Source organism: Panthera tigris, chromosome A3, assembly GCF_018350195.1.
Source record: "Panthera tigris isolate Pti1 chromosome A3, P.tigris_Pti1_mat1.1, whole genome shotgun sequence".
Taxonomy (NCBI): Eukaryota; Metazoa; Chordata; class Mammalia; order Carnivora; family Felidae; genus Panthera; species Panthera tigris.
Window position 1 is genome coordinate 11,853,430 of NC_056662.1, and position 25,157 is coordinate 11,878,586.

General features: G+C 44.6%; 1 protein-coding gene across 2 annotated transcripts in view; it reads right to left on the bottom strand.

Moving 5' to 3' along the window:
• The window catches only part of SLC9A8 (solute carrier family 9 member A8), a 69,860-nt gene extending 53,675 nt beyond the window's left edge, over window positions 1-16,185 (bottom strand). Inside the window, exons 1-4 of one of the 2 annotated variants that reach the window (XM_007078013.3) lie at window positions 16,075-16,185; window positions 15,575-15,622; window positions 14,018-14,196; window positions 6,989-7,069 (exon numbers count right to left, since the gene is read on the bottom strand). In XM_007078013.3, coding sequence (XP_007078075.1) covers window positions 6,989-7,069; window positions 14,018-14,196; window positions 15,575-15,622; window positions 16,075-16,100 — 334 coding nt within the window. In that variant the 5' untranslated portion in view covers window positions 16,101-16,185. The remainder of the gene's footprint in view (window positions 1-6,988; window positions 7,070-14,017; window positions 14,197-15,574; window positions 15,623-16,074) is intronic. The other variant, XM_042980181.1, reaches the window with a different exon arrangement.
• Between the last annotated feature and the right edge of the window lie 8,972 nt (window positions 16,186-25,157).

A 25,157-nucleotide genomic window follows, 5' to 3' on the forward strand; every position in this document is an offset into this window, starting at 1 on the left:
CGGAAGTATCTGGGGTAGAAAGGGATGGTGTGTGACATCTCGGGCAAGCCTCAATAGGAGGGCTCCTCAGCACAGATCCCTAGGGTTCTGGAACAAGGTCATGCCATTTGCAGCAGAGAACTACACGGCATTCGAAAAACACGGGAGGAAAAAACCCAAATAGTTCCTGGCATGCTACTGGGCTCTGGTAGAGACAGAGTATCTGAGCATGGGATGTCAAGTGCTCATGTGCCCAGAACTGTGCTTCCTAAGTGGCGTTGCCATAACCACCCAGTTATAAGGCTGGGTGGGCCCAGCAGCAGTGCGTTGTAAGGTCCAAGTGTTACATTACAGATCAGGCTTGGCCAGGTCCGGTGGGCACAAGCACGCTGCATGAACACGTGCCCCGGGCCTCTGCGTCCTCTACGGCTGTGACATCAACACCTCTCCCTCCGTTCCTACGTACGGCCTCGCTGGGAGGTCCCCATGAGCAGCTTGGTTCATGGGTGACTCAGTCAGCCTCTCACCTTGGCCGCTTCAGTGTTTATGCAACGGGCTCATGAACACAGCAGCTATGATGGCAGAGACGGGAGTTGTGCACAAGTCCAACAGCGTGGACTCCCTCCCACCATGGCTGTTCTAGCTGCTGCTGTTGTTGAATGCGTGACTGGACAGCCACACGGACCAACACCCAGCACCTGATGTGGTTCCATCCCCTGTGAAGACCAGCTAGCGCAATGATGGCCACTCGATTGTATCAGACCCCTTCCACCCTGGTAGTTCATTCTGACTGAGATGGACAAGTATGCCGGCGGGTATGTCTTTTGGATCGCACCGCTGTCCCAGGGCTCACAAGTGTCTGGTCCACTAAAGCGGGACACCGCCCAACAGCGTGTCAAACCAAGAGACTCACTTTATGGCAAGGGAGGTGCAGCAGTGGGCGTGCAACCATGGACCCCACGTGGTCCAACACTAATACGCCACCCCATCCAGAAGCCGCCAGCCAGCCAGAGTGGTAAGAGGGTCTCATAAAGAAGCTGAGGCACCAGCTCGGAGAGGACATCCTACGAAGACTGGAGCTCCCCCCCGGGATGCGACTGACTCCTTAAGCCAATGGCCATTATAGGGCAGTACGTCCCTAAGAGTAAGCGGGGCACAGCACCTGCTTACTGTAGGAGTGGCCCCATTCAACATCACTCTCAGAGACTCCCTTGGGAGTAGGGATGCCCACTTGGAGAACTTCTGCTCCCATAGCCTGAAACTACAGGCTCAGGGGGTCGAAAGGTCCTGGCTCCCAGAAGGTGACCTTTCCACCAGGGTTCACATAGTAAGCGTTACAATGGCTGCTGCCTGGTCCCTTGGGCTCTTTGAGTCAACAGACCAGCAGGCCTAGAAAAGGCTTACCGATACTGGCAGGGATGACTGACCCTGATCATCATGAGGAGACAGGTCTGCTACTATATAATGAGGCAAAAAGGGATATACTTACTTACGTAATCCTCTTTTAACCACAGACGATTTTTTGAAAATACGTTAATATATTTTTAGCACATTTTGTCAGCTGTAATTATAGAGCCAAGTTATACTCTGGTAAGGTAAGTTTGAAAATCCAGTCCTTGACTCTGCTACCTACAGTAATTACCCCAAAGAGACTCTAAAATGAGAATCCATCCCTCAGGGCAGTTTGTTTTCTGGGGGGGAAAGGCTGTCCAAATGTTTCGTTTTTAAAGCAGCTCACCCTTTCAGAGCAATGTCATTCCTTTTTCAAGCACAGAGGAGAACATTTATGTGGTACAAGAGGAAGTCAGAGAAATCAGCCCCAATGTAGCAACTTTCAGAATACAATTGTTTAACAGTTATTATTTATTTATCATTTTTAAAATTTAGACTACCTATTTTGGTGTAACTGGAAGATTTGAGTATAAAATCTAACCTATGGATGATAAAAGGCTTAGCCAAGAGGAGATGACCATAAAACTAGGTAGGTCAAGGCAGGACTCCAGGAAAAAGGAGGAACTTACTCCACGCAGAGGGCACGCATTTAGTTCATGGCAGAACAGCAACAAGATGTCCCCTCTGACCCGTGTGTCTACAAACTGAGTCTGTGCTGGCACTCCTCCCTGCCTCGAGCACAGCCTCGAAAATCCTGAGAGTCTAACGTGATCATTTTGTCAGTCTGACAACCAACTCTGGCCTCTGCCTCTAAGACAGCTACTCTAATACCCACAAATGAATGCCTGTCTCTTCTCTAATAAAAATCAAAGCCACTCAGATTCGAGGAGTTTCCGGGGAGACACTGGAAGCTATGTCAGCATTAGACTTTAACAGTCTAAAAAGTAACAAAAGCTGTTACAGTTACAGCTAGGATTCTCCCTTTGTCTTAAAATTAAAAAAAATTTTTTTAAGAACTTAACTACAATTAGAATGTCATTACTACAGGCGCGCCTGGGTGGCTCCATTGGTTAAGCATCTGACTCCGGCTCAGATCATGATCTCAGTTTGTGAGTTCTAGCCCTATGGAGCTCTGTGCTGAGAGCTCGGGGCCTGCAGCCTGCTTGGGATTCTGTGTCTCCCTCTCTCTCTGCCCCTCCCCCACTCACACTCTGTCTGTCTCTTTGTCTCAAAAATAAATGAACATTAAAAAAAAATTTAAAAATATCATTACTACATCTGCTTTTTCTGGAATTACCTTTAGTTAGTAACTCAGGAATTGAGTGATTTCTCATCGCTTTCCACTCAAAACACCCACTGACACAAGGAGCATTATTCTTTTTTTTTTTTTTTTTTTTTTAATGTTTGTTTTAGAGAGAAGGGGGCGCCTGGGTGGCCCACTGGGTTGAGCGTCCGACTTCAGCTCAGGTCATGATCTCACAGTTCGTGTGTTCGAGCCCCGCTTCGGGCTCTGTGCTGACAGCTCAGAACCTGGAGTCTGCTTCGCATTCTGTGTCTCCCTCTCTCTCTGCCCCTCCTCCCCCACTCATGCTCTGTCTCTGTCTCAAAAACAAATGGATATTAAAAAAAATTTTTTTAATGTAAATTAGAGTGCGTGCACGAGGGGGAGAAGGGCAGACAGAGGGGGACAGAGGATCTGAAGCAGGCTCTGCACTGACAGCAGACAGCCTGATGTGGGGCTCAAACTCACGAAGCGTGAGATCATGGCCTGAGCCAAAGGCAGACACTCAACTGAGCCGTCCAGATGCCCCACAAAGAGCACTATTCTCCTACTGAAAAAAAAAAAAAAATGAAATCCTTTAGTCAGAACAAGAACGAGTCAATAATACTAAAGGCACATAGTTGAGAAAGTTATGACAAGGAAGCACTTTTGTGCATCCTACCAATGATTCGATCAAATCCAGTGTTTCTAATTATCAGTAGTCTTCAGGCTAGGCCTTGGCATTTGAAAGGGCAAATTTCCAGCCCTTACTTAACCCCTTCTGGCCTTTCCTCTCTCTGAAATAAAGTATGATTGTGGGAGGGAAAATCTCCTGTTTCGCTATACGTGACAGAGGATAGTGGGCAGTACAATTATTTCCTTTTTATTCCTTGTAAATTTCAGTCCTAAATATAGAGTGAATCAGCACTGACAGAAGTAAATATGTGAACTTTAATGAAAAGACTAGTAAAAAGGAAAGAACACAAAAAATGATACAAATTCAAACCAAGTAAAGTCATCGAATCTACATATGGTTTGGAAGGGAATGAAGCAGAATGAAAATAGCTGAAGTTGTCAATGAAAAGGATTGTTCTTTTTCTGTCTAGCTCTTTGTGCAAAAAAAAAAAATTTTTTTTTAAAGGCCTAAGCTACAAAATTCCCTAAGTACAGAAAGTATCCAAAAGCTCTGAAGAAGGGTCAAGAAAATATTTTTAGAATTTCATGTTGATACTTTTTTTTTAGAAACAATGAGAAAAGTCTGGAGGCTCATTTGAAATTACAAGACAATAGAAGGGGGAAAATGTGCTTTTAAAGTGTAGATAGTCCTTTTCTATACCAATAGTTTCTTAGGTACTCTGAATGTTTAACTGTAACACGAAAGGCCAATCATATCTCTCAATGACTGCAGTCTGAAAAGTAACTTTGGGCTAGAAGAGGTAGGCTGGGAGAGTTTATCCCTAAAGAATGAAAACTCTATTTTCTCTGGCAGTTTCATCTAGATTCTTCGTTGGCACAAAAGCTGGAAATTCTTGAAATGGTGGATAGCTCAATATTTTGTTACACTTTGCTCCAGTAAGAGAAAAAAAAGTTTTCCTTCAATTTACATAGCTTTATGAAATATAAAACTATTTTGATAGCTTTGTCAGCATTTCTAAATTCTAACCAAAAGTCTTCTAACATAATAAAAAATACCTTCTGGACCCCAGCACTCTTCTTGGAATTACCCTTAGCATTCCAATCACCCAAGTTAGCTAACAAAAGTTTTGAAAGCAAGATTTACTTGCCATCAACCCTCCCACGACCGGGCCCTACAGGCTACAGTTATTTCTGCTCCATCAGTGAAGAAGTGAACCCTGTGGATGGAGAGCCTTGGCCAGTCCCCAACACCATCCCACCCTGTGTGCAGAATGGGGAAGCCAGGAGGTCAGAGTTCATCCTACAACTTCTGGTGGAAACAGGAAGAAGAGGAGGCCACGTTTTCCCACTGTGACTGCTCCTGTAAGGGTAGTAGGCCCGAAGCTGGAACGGCTTATCACACGGAGGGAGCCTGCCTGAGACTGAAGCCGAAACAGAGGGAAGCACTGTTGAGAGGTGGAGAAAACTTGAGTTTAGGAGACTTGATCCACCTGAGTCTGAAGCCAGTGTCACTGGTAGGTTTTCTGGTTCCAAAGGCCAATGGGTCTGCAACTCCACCCCTGCCAATTTTTCTTTGAATCAATTTGAACTGATCTTGCCCCTTGAATGGAAAGAGCCCTATATTTGTTGAGATGCTTTTAGCTGCAAGTAAAAGAACACCTGCTTAAAAATGGCTTCAACAACACATGTTTCTTATTTCATACAACAGGCAGCTCCAGGGCTATCAATTCAACAAAACAATGATGCAATCGAGAATCTGGGTTTCTCATCTGTCTCCCTGGCGATCCTTAGCATTCTGGCTTTTGTCTTTGAGCCACAGTGATGGCAAGATGGCTCCCAATGCTCCAGGCATCAGATCGTTACACAACTGAATCAAAGGTACGGGAAACTTCTCATCAGAGAGGATAAGGCACACTCCACCCCCACACTCTGCCCCGTGGTCTCACTGGCCAGGATGGGGTTTCACACTGCCTTGCTGCCTTCACCTCATTCAACCAATCAACGGCAAAGGAGAGTGGAATTATCACGATGGCAAAGACCAGTCTTGACTTGGAGGGGCACGCCTTCCTTGAGTGCACTGTGGCAAGATACCTGAAAATTAGGGTTCTATTTTCAAGGAAGAAGGGGGCAATGGCCCTTGGGTAGGCAACCGACAGTGTCTGCTATAACTCCTAGTACAAGCACTGGTGTTCACTGACCTACAGTTACCCAAACATTCAAAGAGTGAAGAACATGACATTCCAAACCAAATGATAAGAACCATCATTTCCATGGCACAATAACTAAACACACATCAGCTATAGTTCTTATTCTAAGAAACTATGAAAGCTGACTGCAAAACTGTACATTCCTTGGAGTGGTGTTTTAAGTCTTTACTGAATGTCCCAGAATAGGTGTTAGTTGTGTAGGCTATTTTCAGTGTCCTGATAGCAGAAAAGGGATGATCATACATTCTTAGACCTTGAAGGCTTTCTATCTCGTTAGCTAAGGCTGTTAGAATCTGCCGGGATGTGCAGCTCAAGAGCCTGCTAAACAGAGAATAGGAACTCTAAGTAAAATTGTTTTCCAACTCTTGACTGAAGATCAGTACTATCCAGTGGTGTTTCTTCCTTAAGATATGGCATCACTGGGGGGTTACAAGGCTCACATGAGGTGGCAATGCAAAAGCTCATAGGTGAGAACTAGGCACCACTTAGAGGAGTAATGTGAAGCCCAGGGAAAACACAGGAGGGGCTGAACCAGCTTAGTAGGAATGCAGACGATGACAGGGGACAGGGAATCAAAGTCTGAACATTCATTTCCAAAGTTAAGCTAAACCATCAATGTATTATAAAAATATTACTCAACCAAACCTGTGAGGCAAAGAAAATTAACTTACAGAGAGCATCGGTGGTGATGAGGGAAAATTAAATCTCATGAGTAGGCAAGTGGAAAAAACAACACAATATCATAAACTGATAAATGCCTTAGCGGGTCTCAGTGAAACCTTATTTACCATGCCTTAAGCACCCCCAAACACATTTTTGTCTTGATTTTAATCCTTACTGAGAAGGAAGGTCCCTGCTTCTTCCTTCATTAACCATTTCAATTAACTTTCATGTGAGCTCACATCTATTATTACACTGATTCATTCCCTCTAAATAGGAGCTGATTACCTTTTTTTTTTTTCCTTTTTTAATTTTACTGAAGTATAGTTGACATACAGAGGCTAGTTATCTTAACAATTTATTGCCACAGGAAACAAGAAAGACATGCAAGTGAGGTAGAATGGAATACTCCTGAACACCTTAGATCTCATTCTGACATTAGAGTGAGCCATTTCTCCTTCTTAGACCATGAAGTCAGAGTTCCTTCTGGCTGTAAAATTCAGTGACCCTATGAATTAAGTGTCCATTACTTGCCTTAGTAGACTTGGGTGTCTGCATAACCTAGTAACAGAGGTCAATGTGCCCCGAGGGTAGTTCTAGAAGCAGAACGGGGGGGGGAGGGGGGGAGGGGGGGGAGGGGGGGGGCTTCTATGTGACCTTTAGGAGGTCATCACTCCTGAGTCACGGTGTCCTCATCTGTAAAATGGGATCATAACACCCTCGTGGCAGGTTGCAGTGAGGATTAAATGAAATTGGGCATGTACCACATCTCATGCTGTTTCTGGCACTAGGAAGGCACTCAAAAAATGGTATTATTACTGCTTTTATTATAGGATCACTGACAAGCACTTACCTAAAGAAACAACAGCAACACTCTCTGGCAAGAAATGTAATCTGTATCGGATCAGTAAATGCACCAATATGATGCAGATAGCTGTGGGAAAAAATAAGACACTGTTAAAACAGCACAATTTCAAATAATAAACACCAAGTTCAAAGCAACGGTTACTTCTGGGGGGGGGGGGTGCTGCTGCTAAGGAAAATGGACAGCGGACAATGACATGGGAAACTTCAGTTCTTTTTCCAATCTCTTATTTCTTAACCTGGAAGGAGATTCACAGTGTTTTGTAACATTGTCTCCAGATTTTTTATATGCCTGAACTAGTTTATTTTCCAGTGGTTGCTCAAAGAGCAACAGACATCTAATCTTTTCCCCTAACTGCATAAACCTTATACAATCATGTATTCAAATCTCTAATTCTGAGAAATGGTCTTCAACTTTTTGGAAGTAATCACCTGGAAAATCTGAAATGGGAGGAGGAAGTCAGGGAAATCAATCCCTTTAATCAAATATAACTGCAACAGAATATGTTGCCACAAAGTGTTTTGCCACCATGGGATTGGTTTTCTTTTCACAGAGAATGAAGTGAGAGTATAGTCCACAGAGAACTAAGTCAAAACTGTGGTCTGGTGGGGAGAACATCCGAGACCTAAAGATGGGGTGCCTGCTCCTCAGCTAGGTACTGGGGCTCCCACTAGTTGAGGGCTCCCCATGGCCAGACACTGCACTGAGTACTTCTCAAACACAGTCTCATTTAGCCCCCAACACCCCTCTTAATGAGCTATTATTACCATAATCTCCTTTGATTATAGGCACAAAAACAGGCTTCAAGAGGTCATGTCACTGTAGGTGCTGCAGGGTTGAGCCCGATTCCAACCCTGTGCCTTTATGTTGTTTTTGTTTTTAAGTTTTATTTACTTATTTTGAGAGAGAGAGAGGGTGCAACTGCCGAGGCCCATGCAGGCCTCAAACTCAAGAAACTGTGAGATCATGACCTGAATCGAAATCAAGAGTCGGAGACTTAACTGACCGAGCCCCCCCAGGCCCCCCAACCCTGTGCCTTTAGCCATAGGCATCCACCACCTCCCTTCCGCCTGTCTTCATTCCTCAGTCACCAAAACAGGAATCATGTTTAATTTTGCTCACAAGTGGGGCGGTCACGAAAAGAAACAAAAGAATGTAAAACTGAAAGAGATAAGTATCTCTGGACCCTCCCCCCCATAAGAGCGTATTTTCACATAAATAATTCCTAAATGTAATTTCATGGCCCAAATGCAAGTGTGCGTATCTCTTTCTTTTATTATGCACCTAGGTGGGATAGCATCTCATCAATCACAGGACTATCTTAACAGTACTAAGTATAACTGTTGCCTTTTTTGTAAAAGGAAATGTTTAAACAATCCGCATAGTGGTTAAATGGCCACCCTCAGAGCCTGCACTGACAGACCAGATATTGTTAGGCCCACCAAAAAGCACCAGGTGGCCAGAAAAAGGAAACAGTTGTAAATATAGAAATTTTGTCCTTCTTGCATTCTGTGCTTTCAACTATCAATCTGTGGTGTTACTTTATTATAAATATTTAACCTAGTTAGAAAAATCCTACATTAAATACCAAGAGCAAGAAAAATGTTCTAATGCGTAAGCACGACATGTGACTAGTGAGCAGGCCTACTGTCTAAAAAGGCAGGTACATAAGTGGGCTGAATATAGATCTAGGGAGTTCACTCAGTTTCTGATCTTTCTTTGCACCAAGCTAGATGAAAAAATTAATTGAAAAAGTTTATTCTCGGGGTGCCTGGGTGGCTCAGTCGGTTAAGCCTCCTGACTTTGGCTCGGGTCATGATCTCATGGTTCGTGAGTTTGAGTCCTGTGTTGGGCTCTCTGCCATCAGCACGGAGCCTGCTTCAGATCCTCTGTCCACCCTCCTCTGGCCCTGCCCTACGCACTCTTGCTCTCTCTCAAAAATAAATAAACATAAACTTAAAAAAAAAAAACCTTCAAAGTTTAGGGGCACCTGAGTGGCTCAGTCGGTTAAGCGTCCGACTTCGGCTCAGGTCATGATCTCGCAGTTTGTGTTTGAGCCCCGTGTCAGGCTCTGTGCTGACAACTCAGAGCCTGGAGCCTGCTTTAGGTTCTGTTTCTCTCTCTATGCCCCTCCCTTGCTCACGCTCTGTCTGTCTCTCACAAAAATAAACATTAAAAAATTAAAAAAAAAACTTCAAAGTTTAAAAATAAATAGTTTATTCTTGTAAATCAAACAACAATTTGCCCCTTTAAGACAAAGGGGAAAACCATCTATCAACAGAGAGTGCTAAGTAGGAGGTTCAGCAATGCCAGGGAATGGTCTTCAACCGTTTAAAAGAATGAGGTCTGAAAAGATGGCCCAAAGAATGGATGAAAATATTTGTAAATCATTAATCTGATACAGGTCTAGCAACCAGAATACATATGAACTCTTACAACTCAATAACAAAAAGACAAACAATGGAATTTGAAAATGGACAAAGAACCAGAATAGACATCCCTCCAAACAAACAAATGGCCAAGTAGCACATGAAAAGATGCTCAACCTCATTTGTCCCTGGAGAAATGCAAATCAAGACCACAAGATGCAACTTCACACCGACCAATGAGTAAGAGATGGTGATAATTAAAAAATAAAACAAAACACAATGGAAAATAACAAGTGTTGGCAAGGACGCGGAGACACCGGAACTCTAGGCCATTGCTGGTGGGAACGAAATATGGTACGGCCTCTGTGCAAAGTATGAGTTCCTGAGAAAGTTACACATAGAGCAACCACCAGCAGCTCCACTCCTGTATGTACGTATGTATCAAAGAGAAATAAAAACATACATCTACGCAAAAACCATACACAAATGTCGACAGCAGCCCTATTCACAATAGCCAAAACACAGAAACAATCCAAATGTCTGTCAACTGGTGAATAAACATAATGTGGAATATCTATAAAGGGAATTATTATTCAGCCATAAAAATGAATGTACTTGTAACACACGCTACGACACGGATGAACCTCGAAGACATGATGCTAAGTGAAAGAAGCCAGACATAAAAGACCACATATAGGGGGCGCCTGGGTGGCGCAGTCGGTTGAACGTCCGACTTCAGCCAGGTCACGATCTCGCGGTCCGTGAGTTCAAGCCCCACGTCGGGCTCTGGGCTGATGGCTCGGAGCCTGGAGCCTGTTTCCGATTCTGTGTCTCCCTCTCTCTCTGCCCCTCCCCCGTTCATGCTCTGTCTCTCTCTGTCCCAAAAATAAATAAAAAACGTTGAAAAAAAAAATTAAAAAAAAAAAAAAAGACCACATGTTGCATGATTCTAGTTGTGTCTGAAATATTCTGAGTAGGCAAATTCCTAGGGATAGAATGCAAAATAGTGTTTAGTAAAGACCCGGGGTAGGGGAAGATGGGGAGTGACGGCTTTCGATGGATACTGAGTTTCCTTTTGGGGTGATGAAAATGTTCTGAAACTAGATAATGCTGATCGTTGCATCGGCATCGTGAGAGTCCTAGATGATACCGAATCGTACACTTTAGATAAAATGGTATATATTTTATGTTTACTTTAACACACATTCTTCAAAAAAAAGCAGATATAAAAAAACAGAACATAAAAGGATCTCCAAGGCATCTGTGAGATGAAAAAGCAAGTTACTGAATCCTGTTTGTATTAAAACAAACAAAATCCAAGCTCTATGTGCCTTTACAAATGAATGTGCATATGAATGGATATATGTAGATACACACACAAGTACACGTTTTCAAGTAACCTTGGAAAAAACAGAGCAAGAGGCAAAGGTTTCTGTGAGGTATGGAGGGTAGGTACACCGCAAGTTAATGTTTCTAAACATTCATGCCTGAAGTAATCATTATGGAAAGTTCATCAAAATAGGCGTATCAATTTTAGTAACTCCATTCAGTTTAATGGAGTTAAATAAAATGCATGTGCATAATGGAGTTATATAAAATGTATGTGCCTTGGGGCGCCTGGGTGGATCGGTCGGTTACGCGTCCGACTTCGGCTCAGGTCATGATCTCACAGTCCGTGAGTTCGAGCCCCGTGTCGGGCTCTGGGCTGATGGCTCGGAGCCTGGAGCCTGTTTCCGATTCTGTGTCTCCCTCTCTCTCTGCCCCTCCCCCGTTCATGCTCTGTCTCTCTCTGTCTCAAAAATAAATAAACGTTAAAAAAAATTTAAAAAAATAAAAAAAATAAAAAAGTAAATAAATAAAATGTATGTGCCAAATGATGCTAATTGTTAACTCTAGTAGGTCAATAAAAATGACTCACCATTGTTTCTGCAGAGTCCAAGATCAGCAAGGGTTAAATGTAAGTCAACTGATTTCAAGCTTCTAAAGTCAAAAGTAACTAGAGTTTTGGCATCCTTTCTCAAAAAAGGGGAACACACTGTAATCCTTTGACAAGCTTAAAGGACATAAAAGTTACAATTTCATTTGACTTGACTAAAACAGTAAGCAAAAGTGGTTAAATGTGTTCCAGGTTCGGAGTTCCTGAAGTCTAGAATAAATCATGGACCCCAATTTCCCTCAATTCACTACAGTTCATGTACTCAGTGAGTTAGCAAGATACCTATTTAAAAAAATTTTTTTTCTTTTAATCTTCATTTATTTTTGAGAGAGAGAGGGAGACAAGAATGCAAGCAGGGGAGGGGCAGAGAGAGAGAGGGAGACACAGAATCTGAAGCAGGCTCTAGGCTCTGAGCTGCCAGCACAGAGTCCGACGCGGGGCTCGAACTCACAGACTGTGAGATCATGACCTGAGTTGAAGTTGGAGGCTTAACTCACTGAGCCACCCAGGCGCTCCAGCAAAATACCTATGAACTCCAATTTTTTATCAGATTTATATGTTTGGACATCTAATCAGGAATCAATATACAAGATACATATTTTGTTGATAATATACAAGAGAAAAAATGTCTTCAAATTTATTTAAAAAGAAAGCATTCCACTCTGCTAATGGCGTGCTGACCTATCCATAAAAAATGGAGACATCAATTCCTAGACTGCCAACGGTCTGATTAGGTGAAAACAAAACGCACCTGACACTAGTGTGACTGTGAAGTCCAGGTTTACCATCTGTTTGAAAAGATATCCAAGTGAAATACACGACACTAGTAAACAGTTTAGACCTTTCTGGCCCCAAAGATGTGTTACCGCTGTGCTGGGTTTGGCCGGGATTAAAAGCACTATAACCACCTGCTTTGTGGTCTCAGGCACAAACCAACCTTAAACGCTCCACACCCTGAAAATTACTTTGAAAGTCTGACTTATTCTTTTTATCTTCCCATGAAAAAAGGAGACTACAAACCAAAGTTTTCTTCCGGGTCTCTGCCTTTTATGTTCTCTGCCATTATGAAGCGGACAACAATGTAAAGAGACTAGGAATACTCGTCCTTCAAGATTATGGATTCAAGTACTAAAGATTTCTTGACCAAGAACTGTTTTTCTTTACATTCAACTACCATCACAGAGTAAAAAGGAGAAACAAGAGTCCTTGATTGCTGAAGTCATCCCCTAGAAACAGAAACAAAATTCAACTACATTCACAAGGTAAAAAATTATCTGGGCATATCAAGTCCATACGGGACGATGAACGCCGGTGGTTTGTGTACTTTTTCTGTATTCTATTTAAAAGGTTTTTCAGGACACCTGGGTGGCTCAGTCAGTCGACTCTGATCTCGTGTCCGTGGGTTCAAGCCCTGAGCCGGACTCTGTGCTGACAGCTCAGAGCCTGGAGCCCGCTTCAGATTCTGTGTCTCCCTCTGTCTCTGCCCCTCCCCTGCTCGTACTCTGTCTCTCTCTTTCTCTCAAAAATAAACATAAAAAAATTTATTTTTTTAAGTTTTTTTGGAATCTATGAGAGATAAGGCTGAAACCTCAGGCTGAAAACCTGAGATTTTATTTATTTTTTTAAAGATTTTCTTTTTAAGTAATTTCTACACCCAACGTGGGGCTTGAACTCATGACCCTGACATCAAGAGTTGAATGCTCTTCTGACTGAGCCAGCCAGGCACCTCGAGTCCTGGGATTTCAAACAAAATTATTATATTAAAACTATTTGACCATTAACCAGAAAATATAAATATGCCAACTTCACTCTTCAAAATAGAGTGTGGATTTGGGTCAAATTCAAAGCTATTTCTTCCTTAGTCAGCTAGTCCAAAGTGGCTACGTAGTTTCATCTGTTTGTTTTTTTGTTTTTTGTTTTTGTCTAAAACAGTTCTCTACGGTCTCCGGGGGGCATCTAAACTATCACCTATTACCTAAATTTCTTGACTGATGTCTGGCAACCCAAATTTTAATCTCTAGTCTCCCCAAAACCAGGCAAGTCAATCACTTCATCTCTCTGGACCTAAATTTTCTCACCCGTTACAGGAGGAGGTTGAACAAAATGAGTGAATCTGTTCAAAGAAAAATATTACATAAGTAAATAACAGCACGGGTGGTACACAGATATGGTAAAAGTCACAACCACAGTTAATGGGAAAGTTAAAGGGGAAGGAAAAAAGTGTGCTAGGGCAAGGGTGTCTGATCTTTTACTCAGCGGCAAAACCTTTAATAAAATTTACATGGAAACCTGAGAGCAAAGTGACAAAATGCTGTCTCTGGTCAAAAAGGCAGATGCCCTCCCATTTGACTTACCCCGCCTTCATTATCACCACCATCTACACAAGCATACACACTCACGAGCACAGCCTGAAACCCACTATACTAGAAGATGCTCAAGTTCTTTCTCGGTCAAAAATCCTTCCTTTCTTCCAAATGATATCTAAGACATTATAGAAAGAGCTCTTCAGAATTGCTAAGCTCGGCGATTTTACGAAGAAAAAGGAGTACCCTGTTATGTTATGAACTGATCATCGTCCCTCGGTGTCTGAAGCGCAAAAACCAAATGGAAGGAAGACTTGACATCAAGTAAATGGTGGCTTAGACAGGGTGGACCTTATGGACAACACACACAGACACTCAAGATGGCAGACGAGGGTGTCTCCACATTCACCTAGGACGAGGAGGCTGAAGAAAATGGTCATGCCGCTTGACTGTTCCTCCTGCTGAGCCTGCTCCCCCGTTTGCACGGGGAGAATGGGCTTGGCAGGGGTCGGGAGCACCAGTTTCGTAGTGACAACCAAGGTAGTGTGGAGAGTGACATTGAAACCTTCATGAGTTGTATTAGGGAACCTGTTGGACACAAAAAGCAGCGGTATTAGATAAAGGGAAATGGGCCCTGAGTACCAACATATGCGCACGCACACACACGCAGAAGGGGAATCTGGCAAAGAGGATGATGGATTCACAAGTCTTAGAACCAAACTGATCCAGAAAGTTCCTGCCTGCCACAGCAGGAGAGTACCAGTGGCTTCAGGTGCTCTGAACCCAGCCGCTTATGGGACAGAAACAAGGGGGGAATTGGGGCCAGCATAGAAATAAAATGCTGCCTGCTCTTTGGCATTTAATAAGGGATTCAAACGGAGGCACACTGGACTGTCATCACATTCCAAGATCCAACATTATTTACATGGCGCCTTTATTTCTCCAGTTTACATTCTTTTCCTTGAATTATAGCTGCAAGTTGACGAAGCCACCTGAATTTACCCAACTGTTGATCCGGTTGGAACACCTCACCCCACTTGACAAAATCCTTCTCAGATTTCCAAAGGCTCAACGTCCCCTGTAATATGGCATCTGTCCCGTTTCTCAGTGCTCTCCTTGCTCCGGGGTGGGATTGTTAAATAGGGCAATATTCATATAATACTCATTGCAACTGTGATTATAACAGCTGGTGTTTATTGAGTAATGCTTCATGCCAGAGACTAGGTAACATCACAACCTCTCATTTCATAGGCAAACCATGCCTGAGATGGGGACGATTACTTTCCCTTTTTTACCCATGAATAACTGAAACTCAGAGAGGCTGCATAACGTGGCCAATATCTCAGTTAGCCAGCGGCAGAATCAAGCTTTGAGACCAAACTTGAAATCACTGGGGCCATACCACCTCTTTTTTGCTTTGCGCTGCTGAGGCCCAGTTCAATGCCTGCAATAGAGCACACACTGGGTAAATAAGCTGCCAAGATGAAATGACCACCCAGCTGAAGAGACGTATCTGAAAAGATGTCAGGTGAGGGAGTCAGATTTCAACCATGGGGGTTCCTTCTTAATTTTGACCTACCCTTCCACATAGGTAGGGCATCTGTAACATGCAATAGATTGTGCCCGGCACGTGCGGAGACAGACTAAAGAGTGGTCCTTCCCCCAGAAGTACCTGGAGGACACTGGACGCCTCACACATCTCTATCTCATCTCAGCTAGCCCCTCACTCTTTCTATTCCAGCCATCCTGCCTTTCTTTCTGTCCCTAAAAGACACTAAGCCCTTTCTTGCTTCCGGCCATTTGCACTTGCTTGTTCCCTCTCCTATCCCTCCTTCTTGTCCTTAAAGTTTCAGCTGGCATGTCACGTCTTCCTGCAGGGACGCCCGCCCTAACACTTCCATTTCCTTTTAGAGCACTGAAGTCATCTTGCCTATTGATGGTCTATTCCCACTAAAATGTAAACTACCTGAGGGCGGCTCCTGGTCGGCCTCCTTCACTACTATGTGCCCAGGGCCTGGAATAGAGTAAATGGCCAACAGTTAATGAATGAATGAATCTCGGTGGAGGAGACAGAAGAGAAAAATGACCGTTACAATGGAAGAGGCGGCTGGCTAAGTAGAGGGGTAGGGGACTTGCTGGAGGAGGCGGCGGAGCTCTCCCCAATATTCAGAAGACCGAAAAATGGGAAAGTGAAATCTGGGTTGCGGTTTCGGCCAGACGGCTTTCGAGGCCTGCCCTGGGCTGTCGATTCCCTGCACGAGGATCTGACCTCCAGGAGGCTTAAGGGCCGGGCTGGGCCCAGGCCCATCCCTCCCGCCCTCCTCGCTGGCGCCGGCATGGTTAGTCCTGCCCAACCGGCACAAGGAGCTCCGCCTTTCAGGGCCGGAGGGCGGCCTGAGGCGCTCGCTGTCACACCCGCCGGGGCCCAGCCCTGCCGCCTCCGCCGCCCGGGAAATGCCCACTCACTCCTCTTCCGCCATCTTCTCCCCCATCCTGCGGAGCCTCCAAGACCACCGAGTTCGGAGCCGGGGGCTAGCAGGGACTGCTTTTGCTTCCGGCTTCCGCTGCAGGCACGGGCTGGCGGACGAGCGGGGGGCGGGGCCTCGGCCGCGCGAGGGCGGCCCTTCTGTCCCTTCGTCTCTGTGGCCTGAAGGTGGGAGGACCGTGCCAGGGCCCTTTTAGACGCCTGACTGCCCTGCGTCTGGGGACCTTCTGGCCCCATGAAGTTTTGGCCTTTCTTCATCCCAGGGCGGGGACGTTTTGAGGGAAGCTCCTGTGAGGTCGTTGTGACTCACCCTGAGAGCAAGCACTCTCCATCCAGTGTGGAGGACTGCGTTCCGAAAGTTGAGAAGGAAACGTCTAACCGAGGTTACACAAAGGGACCCCAGGGGTACACTTCCCCGATCTGAGCCCCAGTTTTCCTCGCTGTAGAGAGAGGACTAGCCACTTGGGCCTCGCAGAATTGTGCAGTAGTCTATCTGTAAACAATTACTGAGTTCTGACTGTATGCCTATCATTCAAGTAGGTGATGACGATCTGGTCCTGGATCTTTCATTAATTTGTTCGTGGAGTCGACTGCATGTGCCGGTCTGTAGGGTTGAGCATATCAGGAAGGAACGAGGCAGGGTTGTAGGGGTAAGAGGGACCCCGTCGGGAGGACTGGTACCCTTGTGTAAGGTCTTTGGATAGGACACCACCTCTGCTGTTGCCACCTCCTTCCAGGTCCAAGACGTCATATCTCATAGCAGCTGTAGTAGCTGCCTAAACCGTAAACTTGTCTCTGGCTCTGCTGTTGTTCCTCGCGGCCTTCTGCACCGCGGGCTCCAGCGATCCTTGGAAAACATTTTTGAGTTATTTATTTAAACAATCTCTACACCCAACCCCAAGATCAAGAGTTGCCTGCTCCTGGGACTCAGCCAGCCAGACCCTCCCCCCTCCAGTGATCCTTTAAAACTTCAGTCATTTACAATGGAATGTTACTTGGTGATCATGAAGAAAGAAATCTTGCCATTTGCAACAATGCGGATGGAACTAGGGTGTATTGTGCTCAGCAAAATAAGTCAGGGAAAGACAAATATGTGGTTTCACTCGTATGTGGAATTTAAGAAACAAAACAGATGAACACAGGGGAAGGGAAGGAAGAAAGAGAAAAACAGAGGGAGGCACACTGTAAGAGACTCTTAAATACAGAGAACAAACTGGGGGTTGCTGAAGGGCAGGCGGGTGGAGGGATGGGCTAAATGGGTGGTGGACATTAACGAGGGCACTTGCTGGGAGGAGCACTGGGTGTTACACGTGAGTGATGAATCACTGAGTCTACTCCTGAAACCAATACTACACGGTACGCTAACTTGAATTTAAAGACAAGGGGTGCCTAGGTGGCTCAGTTGGTTGAGCGTCCAACTTCTGGTCAGGTCACGATCTCACGGTTTGCGGGTTCGAGCCCCACGTCGGGCTCTGTGCTGACAGCTCAACGCCTGCTTTGGCTTCTGTGTCTCCCTCTCTCTCTTCCCCTCCCTCACTCACACTCTCACTCTCTCAAAAATAAATAAACATAAAAAAAATTTTTTAATAAATTAAAACAAAACAAAACACCTCTAGTCATTGCCCTGCTTAAACTGGAACCTCCACTGGCTTCCAATCTCAGTCAAAGGAAAAAAGACTTAGAAAACTCACAAGACTCAACCCTGCCCCATTTACCCCTCAGAGGTGGATGGACTCACTCCCTCCTGCACATTTTCCACTGTGGTCACAATGGCTTCTGTGTGAACTGGGATCACACCAGGTACTTACTGGTGTGCTTGCTCAGCCCTTTGTCTAGATACTCCACTTGTGGGTTGTCCCTTGGATCTCACCTTTTCCCAGTTTTAGGCTTTTTGTTTAATGCTTACCTTCCTTATCCTGACTTCGCTGACCACCCTGTTTAAAACCCAAGCCCCCTCTCCTTCCCCGAGTTCTTTTTCCCCAAAGCATTTTCCTCCACAAGGATGTAAACTTCCTGAGTGCGGAGGTTTTTGTCTGCTCTGTTGTTTCATCTCCAGAACAGCACCTAGCGTACAGTAGGTGCTCAATAATAAAGGATCATCAAATAAATAAAGGAGTGAAGAAGTTAACTCTAGATGTGTTAGGAAACAGAAGGGTTTCGAGAAGAGGAGTGCTCTGACCTGACTTTTATCGGGACAACTTTGCTTGCCTGTGGGGAGTTGGGTGGATGACAGGCCTCCGGCCAGCTAGGAGGCTTTTGCACTAACCAGGGTGAGAGCTGATGGTGGTTTGGATTAAGGTGATGTGCTAGAGATGACAGGAAGGATTGGATTCTGGGTACATCTTGAAGGCAGGGTTTGCTGAGGAACTGTGGTGTGTAAAAGAAAGCGATGAGTCAAGGATGACTTCAAGGTTTTGGTCCTGAAGAACTAGGTAGAGAAGAGAGCTGTCTGGCTTACACCCAAAGTCCCCTGCCACTCCAAAACCTCTTAGGGCTGTTGACAAAGCTGAGAGAATATGCTTAGGACCAGCCAACGTTTATTGAGTTCTTCCTGTAGGTGTGGTGCTCAGCTATTGTTTCCTTAATTCTTTTCTTCTTCTTCTTCTTCTTCTTCTTCTTCTTCTTCTTCTTCTTCTTCTTCTTCTTCTCTTCTTCTTCTTCTTCTTCTTCTTCTTCTTCTTCTCCTCCTCCTCCTCCTCCTCCCCCTCCTCCTCCTCCCCCTCCTCCTCCTCCCCCTCCTCCTCCTCCCCCTCCTCCTCCTCCCCCTCCTCCTCCTCCCCCTCCTCCTCCTCCCCCTCCCCCTTCCCCCTCCCCCTCCCCTTTCCCCCTCCTCCTCCTCCTCCTCTTCTTCTTCTTCTTCTTCTTCTTCTTCTTCTTCTTCTTCTCCTTCTTCTCCTTCTCCTTCTTCTCCTTCTTCTCCTTCTCCTTCTCCTTTCTTCTCCTTCTCCTTTTTCTCCTCCTCCTCTCCCTCCTCCCCCTCCTCCCCCTCCCCCTTCCCCTTTCCCCCTCCTCCTCCTCTCCTCCTTCTTCTTCTTCTTCTTCTTCTTCTTCTTCTTCTTCTTCAAGGCATTTCTATAAACTGAAGCACAGAGAAGTTAAGCCACTTACCTAAAGTCACACAGCTGGAACTGTTGAGGCTGGGATTCAGGCGCAGAGTCTGTGGCTTTGCCACCACAGACTTGTTATTGCCACACTGCTCTTCCTTGTTGCCCTCTACTGCCTTAATTTTTCTGGTTCTAAGATGGGGCTAACAGTCTATTTCTCTCCTTTAGCACAGAGCCTGGCAGAGAGGAACTGGCCCATAAAAGATGGAGAGTGGGGTTCTCTCTGAGCCACACTTAGGGCCTGAGAGCTTGAGGCCTCTTCCAGCCTCAGAAAACCCCACCTGGCTGGAGCCGGGGCCCTGTGACTGGGGGTGGGGAGATCTTTTTGTATTGAGCTGCTAGCTGTGGGCTACTCAGGATGAAAGAGAATTCCTGAATTCTCTGAGGGCTGCCCCATTCTACCTGCTATTCCACCCACTGTCCTTGCCACATCTTGTTATCAGGGCCACTTTGGGATTTTGTGACCGTCCTGGGCCTGCCACCAAGCAGGAGGCCATAAAACATCTGCTCTTAGGCCTGAGGTCAAATCCCAGGCCCTTCTCACCTATTCCTGGGAACTCATCTAAACTTCCCGGTCATTACCCCCAGGAAGGCAAATAAAGCCATTCAACATGCAGTTCCTAGACTCCTGTGCTGTGCCAGGCTTAAAAGGGGCTGGAACAAGGCATGCAGTCCTGGCTCCCTATCCCAACTGAGGACCCACGGCTCTGTGACCCTGGGACACCACTGCACCCTCAGAACCTCAGGGTCCCATCATGGTTTTTGCCACAGCCCCTCTTGGGAAGGCTCTTATAGAATTAGAGAGAAAGCTCTTGCCTTAGTTCTCTGTTCTTTCTGTCCTCCCTACCCCCCCCAAGCTTCCTCTTTCTTGCCATTCTGGTCTCAGGTTAAAGATCACTTCCTCAGGGAGGACTTCCCTGACCACTCCGTCTAAAGCAGCGGCCAGCAAACTTTTTCTGTCAAGAGCCACACTGTAAATATTTTAGGTTTTGTGGGCATTCAAATCCCTGCTGCTATGAGTCAACTCTGCTGTTGCAGTGGGAAAGAAACCACAGATGATTTAAATATGTGTAGCTTTGTTCCAACAAAACTTTATGGATATCGAAATTTGAATTTCTTGTCATTTTCATAATACTTGTTTTCAACCATTTGAAAATGTGGAAACTATTCTTAGCTCGTGAGCCATATGAAAGCAGGTGGCAGGCTGGATTTGCCCCTCCCAGGGTTGCTGACCCCTGATATAAAGTCCTAAACGTCAGTGTTTCTGAGGCACTTATCACTATCAGATATATATTTTTTTGTCCTTCTTTTTTTCTTCCTGAGTTGATCATCTTGTTTCCTCTCTTAGGATATAAGCTCCCTGGCAGGAGATTGTCTCTCTCTTCTGTCTTTCTTCCATTCCTTACCTCTTCTAACATTTCTTGAACCCTTACCCTGCAACACAAATTTATCGTCTTTGTGTTCTGTAGGTTAGAAGTGTCGTAGGGCTAAGTTCAAGGGGTTGCCAGGGCTGCGTTCCTTCTGGAGGCTGTAGGGGAGAATCTGCTTTTTTGCCTTTTCCAGCTTCTAGAGGCTGCTGGCCCATGGCTTGTGGCCCTTTCCACCGTCTTGATTTTTTTTTTTTTCTCTTGCACAGTTTCTGTTTCCTCTAGTTATTTTTCCCTATTTGTTTTAGTCTCAGTTTTTCAGTCCAACCACTGCTTTGGTCATCTTCTCTGGCTCTGACTCTCCTTCCTTCTTTCCATTGAGCCCTTCTGGGATAATCCAGAATGATCTCCCCATCTCAAGGTCAACTGATTAGCCACTCTAATTCCCCCTTGTCATGTAATATAACATACTGCAGAATCTAGGGGTTAGTGCATGAGCATCTTTGGCGGGGGGACTTTATTCTGCTTACCAGCACCATGGGGAAAACACAATCTGTGTTGACCTTCCCTTCACGTTTATTATTAAGTATTGTCTCACATAGATTTACATATGAGTTGGTATAATTCTTTAATGCCTGTGAACTTGAGTATTTTAATCTGGCCCTGGCCACAGAGCACGTCACAGGTCCTAGAATTACTAGGCAGCAATGAAACGGTTGGGCTTGTAGAATTCAGTGGTGTTGGGTGCACCTTCTGAGAGGGTTTGTGAAAAAATAGAGTCCAGACCTATTACTGACCTACTGGGTCCCAGGTATGGGGCCTGGGACTCTGAATTTCTTTCTGGCTCTCTCCCCTAGCAGACTCTGTTGATGCCTGTTCATAACCTCTTAGAGGCTTCCTCTCAGCACAGCACAAGCCAGCTGTGCCGGGGAGTAAATGCTCCCAGAACAGCCCTCAACCAATGATTGGCACAAACGGAGGATAAATGCCCCCCCCCCCCCGTCACCCACTGGGTGAGACAAGTCTGAAATGTGCAGGGTTTTTTGTTTTTTTGTTTTCTAAGTTTATTTATGTATTTATTTTCTTAAGCGTATTTATTGGGACACCTGTGTGTCAGTTAAGTCAGCTAAGAATCTTACTCTTGGGGTACCTGAATGGCTCGGTCAGTTAAGTGTCCGACTTTGGCTCAGGTCATGATCTCACGGTTTGTGGGTTCGAGCCCCACGTCGGGCTCTGTGCTGACAGCTCAGAGCCTGGAGCCTGCTTCGGATTCTGTGTCTCCCTCTCTCTCTTTCCCCTCCCCCACAGGCACTCTGTCTCTGTCTCTCTCAAAAATGAATAAACATTAAAAAATTAAAAAAAAAAAAGAATCTTGACTCTTGATTTTACCTCAGGACACAATCTCACTGTTCATGAGATCAAGCCTCCTCAGGCTCTGTGCTGACAGCATGGAGCCTGCTTGGGATTCTCTCTCTCTCTCTCTCTCTCTCTCAAAATAAATAAATAAACTTTAAAAAAATAAAGTTTGTTCATATATTTAAGTAATCTCTACACCCACTGTGGGGCTCGAACTCATGACCCCGAGATCAAGAGTTGCACACTCTTCTGACCGAGGCAGCCCAGGCGCCCCTGAAATGTGTGTTCTAAGCAGAGCTCCCCAGTGGGGTTCAGCGCAAGCTTCGCACAGGGGTGACCTGTTTGACAATACGCCTACATATATATTTCTTTCTTTCTTTTTGGCTGATACAAACATCCAGGATTATTACTTTGTTTGGAAAATCTGCTTTGAGGATATCATGAGTTTTGACCCATGACGCTCTCATTATAGTTTCTTCTTCTTTTCTTTCTTTCTTTTTCTTTTTTTTTTTTAATGTAAGCTCTCTGCCCTCTCCGTGGGGCTTGAACTTATGACCCCAGGATCATGAGTCACATGCTCTACCGACTGAGCCAGCCAGACGCCCCCATAGTTTCCCCTTTCTTTCTTTCTTTCTTTCTTTCTTTCTTTCTTCTTTCTTTCTTTCCTTTTCTTTCTCTCTCTCTCTTTCTTTCGTTCTATATTTTTTTAACGTTTATTTATTTTTGAGAGAGAGAGAGAGCACGAGCGAGGGAGGGGCAGAGAGGGAGGGAGACAGAGGATTCAAAGGGGGCTTTGCGCTGATAGCAGAGAGCCCGATGAGGGGCTCAAACTCACAAACTATGAGATCATGACCTGAGCTGAAGTTGGATGCTTAATCGACTGAGCCACCCGGGCGCCCCAAATTTCATTATATTTTACCAGGTGATATAAACTAACATTACTCTGTTTTTATGACTTCACAGAGATTTACTTCCTTGTCTAATTCATGAATAATTTTTTGTAAGGCACAGGGAGAAATAGAAAAGTTAAATTTTTTGTTATTAGAGTTTAAATATTGATGCCCATACAGCAACTCTTATTACTTATATTAAATTCTATATTCATTTTTGGTTTTTAGACCATTGAAAGCATAGGAAATGGAAGAATACCTTGGACAAACATAAGCATTAGTATTCTGCATAATAGAAAATGTCCCAAATAACTTTCTTCCTAATTATATTTTAATCAAAAATACATACCCTGAAAATACAGTTTATAAATGAAGCTGAACAAGTTAATACCATGTAGATTCCAGGACTCTGAAATCTAGCAATTTAAGAATTTTCATGCTCTCCCCACAGATTTTATACATAGACTATATAATACATTCTATAGGGGCACCTGGGTGGCTCAGTAGGTTAAGCATCCAACTTCAGCTCAGGTAATGATCTCGCAGTCCATGAGTTCGAACCCCACGTCAGGCTGTGTGCTGACAGTTCGGAGCCTGGAACCTGCTTCAATTCTGTGTCTCCCTCTCTCTCTGCCCCTCCCCAGCTCACACTCTGTCTCTGTCTCTCTTTCTCTGTCTCTCAAAAATAAACATTTTAAAAAATTTAAATACATTATATAAAACAATATATAAACTATGTGATATATATTTTATAGAATATAGATGAGATTATAGATGAGATATATTATATAAAGATATATAACTATATTTTATTTTATAAAATTTTATTTTGTTTATATTATATAAAATAATATATTATGTTGTGTAAATATAATATAAAAATATAGGGGCGCCTGGGTGGCGCAGTCGGTTAAGCGTCCGACTTCAGCCAGGTCACGATCTCGCGGTCCGTGAGTTCGAGCCCCGCATCAGGCTCTGGGCTGATGGCTCGGAGCCTGCAGCCTGTTTCCGATTCTGTGTCTCCCTCTCTCTCTGCCCCTCCCCCGTTCATGCTCTGTCTCTCTCTGTCCCAAAAATAAATTAAAAACGTTGAAAAAAAAAATTAAAAAAAAAATAAAAATAAAAATATATAATTATATGAAGTATATTATATTTTCTTTATATTATATAAAATAATAATATATATTATAATATATCTCATCTATAATCTCAGCTATATTATATAAAATATATATTATATAACATATATGTCATTTTAATTAAGATGTAATTGACAGATAACACACCTACATTGACTTCTCTTTCTTGGGTGTCTGAATTCTCCACTCCCATATCTGGGCAAACGAAACTAGAACGCTCCCCTCAACCATTGCTTATGGCGATCACACTAGGTAACTGCTGCTGAAGATCCATTAAAAAACATCCCCTTGTTTACCGGTGTGTGTGCAGGCTCCATTCTTGGCATGGGGAATGGAGAGCTGAGTCAGACCTGGGCCTCTAGGGAAGGAGGAATGGGATTGCAGCAGATGTAGAGAGCGCCATTTTAAGATTAGCCCCCTGAGACTTGGGCGAAGAGGGCCAACTAAACATGCTTCTACTCTGTTCCTCCTCTAGGCCCCACTAGGTTGGCAATGAAGGGATTCGTTTTTTAAAAAGCATAAGCTCTTAAAGCCTGGAGAACAGAGAGAGGAGATGACAGAAAGAATATTTTGGGGAAGAGAAAGCAGATGGTTTAAAGGGCTCCACGGAACTGAGAAAATCCAATTCTCAGGCAGCAGAGGGGAAAGCCATGGTCAGCCTGATTTACCACCAGCACCACCACCCGGAAAATTCCTCCAAAACACTCAAGAATTGGTGGCACCAGGTACCATTGAAAGTAAAATTGAAAGGGGAGTGGGAGGGGGCAGAGGAGAAGAGGGTGTGAAATAAAGGAAATTGGCTAAAAAGAAGCAGATTTTTGCATGCTCTCTGCGCCCCACCCCCCGCCCCGCATTCTAGGTATGTGGGCACCCTTGCTGGCAGAAGACTGAAGGTCTATTCTTTGCAGACAGTAAAACAGAGTGTGTCTGGACTTGTGGACCCCAGCATGCTTTAGGGCAGCGGCACTACAATGAAAGCAGGGGACACTAGTAACCACATAGTAACCAACCTCAGCAACTTCGTGCGGCTGCCGTAACAAATCACCACCAACTGCAGGGTGTCACACAGTAACGTATTCTGTCACAGTCCTGGAAGCCAGACGTCAGACATCAAAGTGTCAGCATGGCTGTGCTCCTTCCAGAGGCTCTAGGAGAGAGTCCATTCCTCGTGGCTTCCAGTTTTTGGTGGCTGTTGGCACCCCTCGGCT